Source organism: Mauremys reevesii, linkage group 1 (genome assembly GCF_016161935.1).
Source record: "Mauremys reevesii isolate NIE-2019 linkage group 1, ASM1616193v1, whole genome shotgun sequence".
NCBI classification, from domain to species: domain Eukaryota; kingdom Metazoa; phylum Chordata; order Testudines; family Geoemydidae; genus Mauremys; species Mauremys reevesii.
In genome coordinates, this window is record NC_052623.1 from 34,314,795 (window position 1) to 34,325,805 (window position 11,011).

An 11,011-nucleotide genomic window follows, 5' to 3' on the forward strand; every position below is an offset into this window, starting at 1 on the left:
CCCCCTCCTGCACCCTAACTCCCTCCCAGAGCCCACACCCCCTCCCGCACCCCAACTCCCTGTCCCAGTCCTGAGGCTCCTCCTGCACCCAAACTCCCTCCTGGAGCACCCCACAGCCCCTCCTGCACCCCAAGCCCCTTATCCCCAGACTGACCCGAGAGCCCGCACCCCCTCCCACACCACAGCCCTCTGCCCCAGCCCAGTGAAAGTGAGTGAGGGTGAGGGAGAGCAAGTGACGGAGGGAGGGGGGATGGAGTTAGTGGGGGGCAGGGCCTTGGGGAAGAGGCAGGGCAGGGGGCAGGGCAAGGGTGTTCGGCTTTGTGCAATTAGGAAGTTGGCAATCCTACCAGGACCTCACCCTTTCAAGCAGTGAGCACACTCTGAACGACTAGTGGGGAGCCAGGCTTGTTCTCTCCAGCCATGCTATGGCTGGAACCCATGAAGGGTCCCCTTAGGCCATGTCTACAGTTACAAGCTTACAGCAGCACAGCTCTCCCATTGACATAATAAAACCGGCTCAATAAGCGGCAGTAGCTATGTCAGTGGGAGAGTGTTTCCCACTGACAGTTCTGTGCACTCAAGCGCTTATGCCGGCAAAACTTATGTCACTCGGGGGTATTTTTTTCACATCCCTGAGTGACAAAAGTTTTGCCAACCTAAGTGCTAGTGCAGGGGTAGGCAACCTATGGCACAGGTGCGAAAGGCGGCACGTGAGCTGATTTTCAGTGGAACTCACACTGCCCGGGTCCTGGCCCCTGGTCCGGGGGGCTCTAAATTTTAATTTAATTTTAAATGAAGCTACTTAAACATTTTAAAAACCTTATTTACTTTACATACAACAATAATTTAGTTAGATATTATAGACTTATAGAAAGAGACCTTCTAAAAACGATAAAATGTATTACTGGCACGCAAAACCTTTAATCAGAATGAATAAATGAAGACTCAGCACACCACTTCGGAAAGGTTGCCGACCCCTGTGCTAGTGTATACATGGTCTTATTCTCTGGCTCATAATTTCGTCCTGTATTTTGAGAGCACAAGAATTGAATAGAGTAATTCAGTACACTACAGTAGAACCTCAGAGTTACAAACACCAGAGATATGAACTGACCAGTCAACCACACACCTCATTTGGAACCGGAAGTACACAGTCAGGCAGCAGCAAAGACCAAAACAAAAAACCGAATACAATACAGTACTGCGTTAAACGTAAACTACTACAAAAATAAAGGGAAAGCAGCATTTTTCTTCTACATGGTAAAGTTTCAAAGCTGTATTAAGTTAATGTTCAGCTGTAAACTTTTGAAAGAACAACCATGACATTTTGTTCAGAGTTACAAATATTTTCACAGTTACAAACAACCTCCATTCCTGAAGTGGTCATGACTCTGAGGTTCTCCTCTACTTGCCATGTGATATTTGACTATTTGAATTTTACATCCCCATATCCTGTCAGGGGGTTTTGAATACCTCAGATAATGTTCTAAGGGACGATTGGTAAGGAGAACACCCAGCTAGTCCTCCCAAAGAAGCAAATAAACAGAAAAGAATGTCTGTGTATAGTGTCCAACACAAAGTAGGAAAATTAGTAATGTGCAGTGATGCCACTAAACCAGTGCTGCTTCATGAGCTAGCTCTTCTTCAGAGTCACAATTTGGTTTGGGTATTCAAACATATCAGGGAAGTCATCCACTGCATTAGTAAGATCTAAAACCCCCTCAAAATGCAGGTATACAAAAACTAGTGTGACTATTTCAAATCTCTTCTCAGGGGCACACAAATTTAGTTCCATCCTGTAGTTAACTTTGAACTGATCTGGGGGCACAAGAAATCAAAGCTAAGTACAGCATTTTACAGCAAAAAGCAGGCAGACAACCTTTAAAACTGTTCCACAAACAAGGGCAAAGCCTTCTTCACTCAAAAGAAGAAAATCAAAGTATTTTCTTGAGACTTGCTTTCTTTGTATCCGTAGCACTTTCAACCAGCTGCCTCCAGTTATTTGATGATAATCGTCACCACTAGTTAAAAACCACACCGGCCTGCTCACTGAAATTAGAAAGTGACGCTTTTTGGAAAGTACATGATTAAGCAAAAGCCTTTTATCATTTTAAAGATGAATGCAAAGCATTTAATTAACACTCACTGAAAAAATAAGATAATGGCTTACTTGGCTGTGATGGGAAATTCAGAGATTTAATCTGAACACTGGATCTGGTCTGAGTGTCTAACTCCCTTTGGACACAATGTTATCACATTCATGCTTACATCATCACCCTCAGTACAATGCCGAATAATGTGGCCCCAAATTTAGATCCACAGATTGTAGAGAATACCAGTGTAACATGAGCGAAACAACAACGCTAGTCCCATTTTAGAATAAATTAAGTATTAAAAGGGTGCACACGTGTGTGTGTATGAAGCTATTTTCAGTCATTCAAATAACAACCATCACTGTCATTCTTTGTGTGTTTTTCTGGAGTCGTGGTAGAGAGGAAAAGCAGCATAGTACATGCTCCAAGAGCAAGGCAGACCCCTCATAAAAAGAGTAGTGAGACTTCCCTCTTTTGTACCTAAAACACTCGGGCCTACACTTTCCAATTTAAAAAGCTCAACATGTCTATTCATCATGCCATTTACAAAGTGGCATTATCTGTAAAACTCTTGCAACTTTGCTCCATAAAATGTGTCCTGTGATAACAGCAAATAAACCCTTTCTGGGTCAAGTTCATACTTTAAACACCAAGTCTGAGAAGCAGTTGTTTAGCAACACAATCTTATATAATGTTAAGAATTCATCATATTTAAGTGTTTGCTGATCTTCTGAATTTAAAGCTAACCTACACACACACACACACATTTTTTTGCTGTCGATCTGTACACTGTATAAATATTGACTGGGTCACTGGGTGCAAAAGCAATAGCAACAAATTATTGCCCAGAATTAAAATTGTTCTTGCGATTGTCTGAAGCCTTAGACAATACGTTAAAATACACCAGGGATCATTTAATCCACTGGGAATATTTTTAATGCTGTTTTTGTCCTCTAAATCAGTAAATATTCATTTTAACCTTTTAAATTTTGTTTTAACCATTTACTGATTATGTATTTTTCTTAGAGCTTGCTTGAGATGGAAGTTAAAGAGGCTCACAGAGCAGACATATAATGATACCATTGGTATTTTCTGTGTGTGGAATTATGACAAATCATGCTAGTTTGGAGGGCAAAGTCACATACTAATTTGGGTCAAATGCATACATATAAACTGATTACAATCATTCAAAAATCCAAAAGATTAATAAATCAATCTAGATACTGCATATGGCCACGATCCTGCAAAGCCTTGCTTAACTTTGTCCATGTCAGAGACTATTTATCTGTGTAAAGTTAAGAACATGTGCAAGTGTTTGCAGGATTGAGGTCTACAGGCCTGATCCTGCAGCATTGAAGTCAGTGGGAGTTTTGCCACTAATTTCAGTGAGTGCAGGATAAGACCTATGCGTACCGGCATGTGTAAAAACATAAGAATTGCCAGACTGGAACAAAGCGATGATCCATCTAGTATGGCATCCTGTTTCCAAGAGTGGCTTCAGAAGAAGGTTAAAATGTAGCTATACCCACCTATACAGAACTCCATCTAGACAGTAATATTTTACACTGTATTTTTACACTTTAGAAACACTTGTATAGCTTGTCATGCCAACAAAGCCTCATTCAATTGAACTGAAATGGAGACATGTACGTATGGGGGAGATTTAGCTGGCTTGTTTTTTTACAGATATTGATTTATATATATTACATATACATCAGCTTTGGAAGATCCTATTTGCTCATTCACCCAATGCCAGATTCCCCCCTCCCCCCTCAATCATAAAACTAAATTGTGGGTGAATAAATGTTGTGCCTAGGCTGGTGTATTTTTAAGGCCATCATGAATGGCGGGGGGGATAGATGTACAGTACACACAGCACGCTGGGGACATCAGAAATATACATCATCGTAGTGGCAAATAAAGTTCCTTTGCAGGAAACAACAAGTTGTGATGGGCGTGCTGGAAGCTTTCCCTGCCTTCGCCACTGACAGACATGTCATTTTGTATATATGCCAGTAAACACAGGAGACAGCAGGTTCCCGCACATCACACAAGTGCACTAGTAGCATCTGCTGCCCAGGCACCCTGCATTGGTGGCATCCCGTGCTCATGCCCCATTTATCCATACTGTCCACAGTAGTAGCACCAGAGCCTATGCCCCTTGGGCTGACAGCACCTGATGCTCACACACCTGTGCCAATGGCCCTCAGTATCCATGCATTCTACATCAATAGCACCGGGTACTCATTTCCCACACCAGTGGCATTCTGTACTCCCATCCCATATTGGTGACACCCTGTATGCCCCATACTGGAGGCACCCAATGTCCTATATCAGAGACACCCAGTACCCAATGTCCCATACCAGTGGCACCTAGTCCCCAACATCCAACACCAGTGGCACCCAGTGCCTCATACTTGTGGCTCCAAGTACCAAACTCCCGACACCAGTGGCGCCTGATGCTCACACACTGTGCATCTGTGGCACCCCATGCGCACACACCCCACATCGACCGGACCGCACCTGTGTCTCTGCCCCTGTCCCACTGGCACCAGGTGCCCACCCAGGGGCGCACCACCTGCAGGCGGCGCTGTGAGCTGGAAGGAGACAGGGTCTGACTTACCGCAATGAGGGCCGAGTTCCTCTGCCCCCCGTCGGCCGCTGAGCCCGGCTGCTGCTGCTCCCCGTTGATCCCACTCCTGCCCCCAGCAGCCCCGTTGCTGAGCAGCTGCGGGTGATAGTCCGGCGGCGCGGCAGGGGGAGCCGGGCCGGCGCTGCCCGCCCCCTTGCTGTGCTTGCCGCTCTTCCTGGCCCCCTGGCCGTGCTGCACCAGGTTCAGCAGCTGCAGGGTGCTCTCCCGCTCGCGGTCCGAGCTCTCCGCCCGGCCCCGCTCGTAGCGTCCCTCGCAGCTCTGGTGGTGCTGGCGGCAGACGGCGATGCGGGCTCGCAGCCGCTCCACGATGGCGCTGTGCACCCGGGGGGCCACCGAGCCCCCTCCCAGGAGACCGGCCCCGAGATCCGGGGCCTGGGGGGGAGCCGTGTCCCCCATCCTGCCGGCCACGCTGCTGCTCGCTGCTGCGACTGGGTAGCGCCTGCGATGCTGCCCCTGACAACGCTGAGCTCTGTTCTCACTGCCACATGGATGGGGACGGGGAGGGAGGGATGGGCTGGCTCGGGGGGAGAAGGGGGCCCGGGCCAGGCAGTCCCCAAATCTCGATCAGCCTCCCCCACCCCCACCCCTTAGCAATCGGACCTGACCTCTCTGGAGGAGTTGGGGTGGGGGCGGGATGGGACTGACCCGCGATCGCTAGGTATTTGCCAACATAGAATTAAAGATGATGGGCGGTTTGCGTCCCAAGACTGCAGAGAACCATTTGAAGGAGGGAGATAAACACAAATTAGAACAAGGGGGAGGCCGAAGGGCTCATGGGTGAACACAGCAAAAATCCAGGGGGGCTTGGGGGTGAGACCTTTCTAAAGGGGAATAATAAAAACAAATCAAACCACCAAGCCACTGCCTTAAAAAAAGAACCAGTCCCCCAGACGGAGGGACTCTCCCTCCCAAACGAGTGAAACTTGGCGGCTTTATTTATTTAATTTTGGGGAGGAGGGAGAGATTCTTTAAGGGGAAATTTCTCCAGAGGAAGAAAATCGCAGTGATGGGGCGCAGGAGGAACTCAAAGACTTTCCCTTGTTTTGGTTTGGTTTAATTTGGTCGAGAGGATTTTTTTTATAAGCCTTCAGTAAACGTGCAGATAAAGGGGCGGGAGGAGGAGGAGGTTCAGATGAGTTAAGTCTTTGTGTTTTCTCGTCTCTCTCTGCTCTCCAGTCTTCTTGTTTTATTGCTGTCTCCGACTGTCTGCTGCTAATATTGTAGCGCCTCTAAAAATAAAAGAGATGGATCCCCAGTTGGTAACAGTGTCAGTAACTGGACTTTCAGACCATGCTTTGCTTTCTATTAATCCAGCCACTGTGTAAAATCCGTATTAAGTGTTTATAGCCACCCCCGACACCCCAGGCATTAAAAGCAAACTCAGAACGTAGGCAAGTATCACCTTTAGCATATTTTCCCTTATACCCCACTTCTCACTCCCCCCGATATTTCCGTTCCAAGTACAATATCAAGAAAAGCACGAGACAACACAGACACACACGGAGACATATCGCTCTTCAGAGCAATTACAAATGATAGTGAAACTTACAAACTTCCAGCATTTCGCACCCAGAGTAGTCCACTGATTTTCTTTTGTGTTTTTGCATATTCCATCCCCCAAACAGTGGGTCTAGGTGCTTGTGGTGCAATTATCAGCGATGACTCTGTTGGATTCCCCGGCTTGATAAGTGAAAAGTACCTTGTAATATCCCTTTCTCTTTCTTGTCTGTTGTTAGCTGCTTTGCTGATACTGGCTCACTGCACGGGGGTTACGGGTACACACAGGCTTTCATTGTGCTCGGGTAAGGCAGAGCGGCGGCGGAGGAGAAAGCGTCTTGGGAAGCCCTAGTGGAAGGACGGTGTCACTGCAGGAAGAAGTAATAGCCACAGAGAAGAAGCAAAAGAGAAACACGAAGCCTCCAAGCGGCAAAGGAGATGAATGAAGAGAGAAGCAAATTATGAACTATGATCCCAGTGGTTTATTTGCATGGATGGAAGCCAAGGAAATCCCCTTTTCCATCCGCAGGTTTATATGCTACCTCTTCCCTGGCTCTGAAGGTCCAATAACTTCCCTTATTCCTAGGGAATGCATTTCCCTCCTTCTGTGTATATATATCTTGGTATTGCCTAATCATCCACTAATTATATTAGGGCACCCTGCTTACCCTCCTGCCCCAGCATCAAGCCCTTTGTACAATTACTAGGAGTGTCACAGATACATCACAGCTATGAACTCTCTTAGCAGCTGCATTGCTCTGCAGTATAAGTGGAAAAACAAAAGTAGTCATTCTTGTGCAATGCTGTGTGTACATATCTGAGCAGACCAAGGGTCTTTGTGGTCAAGGCTGGGAGTTGGGAGCTTTGGGTTCAGTTCCCAGCTCTGACACAGACTTCCTGTGTGTGCTTGGGCAACTCATGGAGGCCCAGGTCTTTACATGCCTAACTCCCATTCAAATAAATAGGAGTTAGGTGCCTAAATATCTTTAATGATCTGGGTTCTAATCTCTGTGTTTCAATTCCCCTCTGTAAAATGAACACAATGGTACTTCTTTTGTCTGCCTTCTCCATTTAGGCTGTAGGATCTTTGGGGAAGGCACTGCTTGTGATTGTGATTGTACAGTGCCTAGTACAATGCCCCCCCCTTCTCATTTGGTAGGACTGGAATAGTAATAATGTGGATGTGTTATAGTGACACACTAGAGATGCTTGATTAAAGGTGAAAATGTACTCTCATTTATGAGCCTTCATTTTCAGGTGCTTATCACTTTCCACACACACACAAATCATTTTTTACTTAAATTTAGAAATAATGAAGCAAAAGGATTCTAAAAATCACCTAAACCATACATGCATATAACATACATATATATGCAAGTAAACCCAGCCATGCTTATTTCACTGTGATCCAAGAAACTGCACATTCAAATAACCACTCATAAGGGGTTCTCAGTGGTTGTTGTGCCTAAGAGAACTGCCGGACTGGTCCCACAGCACAGTTAACATGCAGGGCCAAACCTCACTGCCCTGTTCTTTTTGATCGAACAGAACCCAGTTCTTTGATTTTAAGGCATGCTGCAAGCCCTGTCTGGCATCGCAGGCATTTGAAGGAGCTGAGTTAAGAAGAGGGAAGTGTGGCTAAGGTGGAGAGGGGATTTTTGTTTAGCCCTGAATGGTTGAATGAATGTGGAAGAGTTTATTGGTATTTATTTGATATATTTAAAAGAAAATAGCATTCATATGCCTAAAGCAAACATTTTGAAAAACCTAAATTGCTTAAGAGTTGCATTGACTGCAATGGGACTGAAGAATATGCTTAAAGTTAACCATCTGTTAAAGTGCTTTACTAAATTGGGGCCTTGAATTTTGAGCCATTTCAGCAATTAGTTTTTCAGTGATGCTTCTTGTCTCTAATTAAAATGACTGCAGTTTGTAAACCTTTGGGCTCCCATTTATACTGTTTGAACACATTCTGTAGCTTTTGTGGGATTGTTTAACTTAACAAGTTCAAGGAGTGCTATGTTCATCCTGTGTCCATTTTTTCTTGTGGACAACTACAATGCCCTTATTATGGATGAGGTTAATGTGCTTACATTTTGCATACATTGAAAAACAGACCTCTTAAATATAAAACTCATTTCTAAGATATAAAAAACTAATAAAAACACAGCAGAGTCCTTAAGAGTTAGTCTTGTGTACATATTATTTCACAAATATCAAATTTTCAATTTTAGATCACATTCATTTATTGCCCAGAGTAACACTGAATATATATAAAACATCTAGGTTAATGAAATGAACAACAATGAAATGAACAACAAGGTGTGGTATCCTATCAGTTGTCTGCAATGCTATTTAAGAGAAGTAAAAAGAAAAAATGATCATTCTAACATTTGCTACATCATATATTTTCTTAAGCTCTTTGGTTCTGACCTCTGGACTCAAATTATAAATGTACATTTCTCATTTAAAAAAAAATCAACAAGATGTAATCAGTAATTCAAATTTATAGACCATGTTTACTGTCTGCAAGATATTTACCATATTTACATGTATTTATCTAACACAACCACACTGTTTATCCAGAATGACTAAAAGAAGGTCAGAGCTGAAGGCCTTTATTTATTCAAATAAAAATAAACTAGCTAAGTTAAATATGGGAATACATGTAATTGCCTTCTGATATGCTAGAAATTTACTTTCTCACACCAGATGCTCATTGTCCATTCTGGCCTTAAAAATCTAGGAATTTACCAACACTATATACACCAGTCTTTGAAAGGTGATCACCAAGAGCACCTATGCAATCCCCTCTTTCACAGATTTCAGCAAAAACACTAATGCCCAGTTCCCAAGAAGCCATTCTGCTCCAAGAACTGACTCCAGTTAGAGAGACTGAGGCAGAGAGCACATGCTGTTCTGCTTGCAGCAACTCCTCCCAAAATAATTTGCATCACAAAACTAACACAGACCTTCTTTAAAGATTCAAAGGTGCTCATAAGAAAATACAGTAACGCCTCACTTAATGTCCTCCCGCTTAACATTGTTTCAAAGTTATGTCGCTGCTCAATTGGGGAACATGCTCATTTAAAGTTGTGCAATGCTCCCTTATAACGTTGCTTGACTGCCTGCTCTGTCCACTACTTGTAAGATTTTGTGGAAGAGCAGCGACTTTACAAGGGAGCATTGCACAAGTTCCTCTTCTCTACCTCCTCCCTCTCCCAGCACTTCCCCCACTGCCAAATAGCTGTTTGGCGACGCTTAGGACTTTCTGGGAGGGAAGGGGAAAAGCGGGGAAGCACTGTATCTTCACTCCTCACCCTCCCTCCCAGAAAGTCCTAAGTGCGAAGCGCTGGGAGGGAAGGAGGGAGGGAGGGAGAGGAGCGGGGATGCAGCATGCTCCAGAGAGGAGGTGGAGTAAGGATGGGAAGAGGTGGGCCTGGAATGGAGCAGGGACGGGAAGAGATGGGCCTGGAGCATCCCCCGGCAAAGTGGGCACCTGTTTTTCTCCAGGAAAGCTGCTACTATTGCTGTAAAGGTGCTTCCTAGTGCCTTTACCTGCGGTGGGCTGTGCCTGTGTGGGGTAAGCCAGGGGCACTTCCCAACCACAGTACAATACTGTACAGTACATAATGCCTTTTGTCTGTCCCCAAAAAACTTTCCTTGGAACCTAATCCCCAGCATTTACATTAAATCTTATGGGAAAATGGGATTAGTTTAACATTGTTTCACTTAAAGTTGCATTTTTCAGGAACATAACTACGTTAAGTGAGGAGTTTACTGTAACTTGTGAGATGACTGTGTGTGACAACCCCATGTCGTGACTCCTGCCATAACAAGTAAGTACAGACTCTACTTTATTTTCTTAAATAACAAGGAAATTAAATGCAAAACCCAATATTAATGCAAAATTTAGGTCACAAATTTAAATGCAAATGTTTTAAGAAATGAAAAAGTTAAGCATCTCTTATTAACGTTAACTCTCCCACATTGCACACACTGCATAGTCATATGGTTAATAGGATTTAAAATATATATTCTCAATATATGGAAATTAAAATCACTTTACAGAGCATGTTTAAATTGTTACCATTACATTAATGTAGTCTTTTGAATTTTGTAGTGATCAGTTTAAGTAATATTAAATCAGAAATCTAGAATTTGATTTGATGGAATAATGTTGTAGTGGAATCAAGATTTCACATTATTTTAAGAGGTACCATAAGTTCCTCTCCACTTTGCAAAAGGTAACATATGTAATAATGGGAGATGGGGCTAGTTGGGAAAGGCTGCTAAGCAGCATACATCTCACCCACTTCCAACAAATGTGTTTGGGGCTCTCTGGGAATTCTAGCTGGCCACAGAGGCAGAGCTGGAAAGGAGCTGTTTATTCTATGTGGCAGTGCTGCACCATGTAACCCTTTGGAGCGAATGCATGTAGGGTTCTGAAATACCTCTTTGGCCACAATTCCCACCAGCTTCTTCCTTTCCAGATACCACAATGTTACCGGAAAAACCCATCCACAGCCTTAATTGCATTTTCTTACCTTTGACAAGAATATCCTGGTCGAAGTCCTAGGAATTAAGGCCAGGCTTTTGGAAATTGGGGAAAGCCCTCTCAACACGCCATAACTGCTTAAACAGTGTTCTGTTGTGAAGTACGTGTCTCTGCTCTGCGCAGTAACAAGTAATGGCTAATGTCACTGCAGCTACTGATCTGCCCTCACCCTAATGCCTTGCTCTGTTTCTTGCTTTTGCTCATATGGGG

General features: G+C 44.2%; 1 protein-coding gene across 1 annotated transcript in view; it reads right to left on the reverse strand.

The window, feature by feature from the left end:
- MAML2 (mastermind like transcriptional coactivator 2) overlaps positions 1 to 6,609 on the reverse strand; it is a 267,559-nt gene extending 260,950 nt beyond the window's left edge. Inside the window, exons 1-2 of the mRNA XM_039501509.1 lie at positions 6,296 to 6,609; positions 4,717 to 5,975 (exon numbers count right to left, since the gene is read on the reverse strand). Coding sequence (XP_039357443.1) covers positions 4,717 to 5,142 — 426 coding nt within the window. The 5' untranslated portion in view covers positions 5,143 to 5,975; positions 6,296 to 6,609. The remainder of the gene's footprint in view (positions 1 to 4,716; positions 5,976 to 6,295) is intronic.
- Positions 6,610 to 11,011: the final 4,402 nt, after the last annotated feature.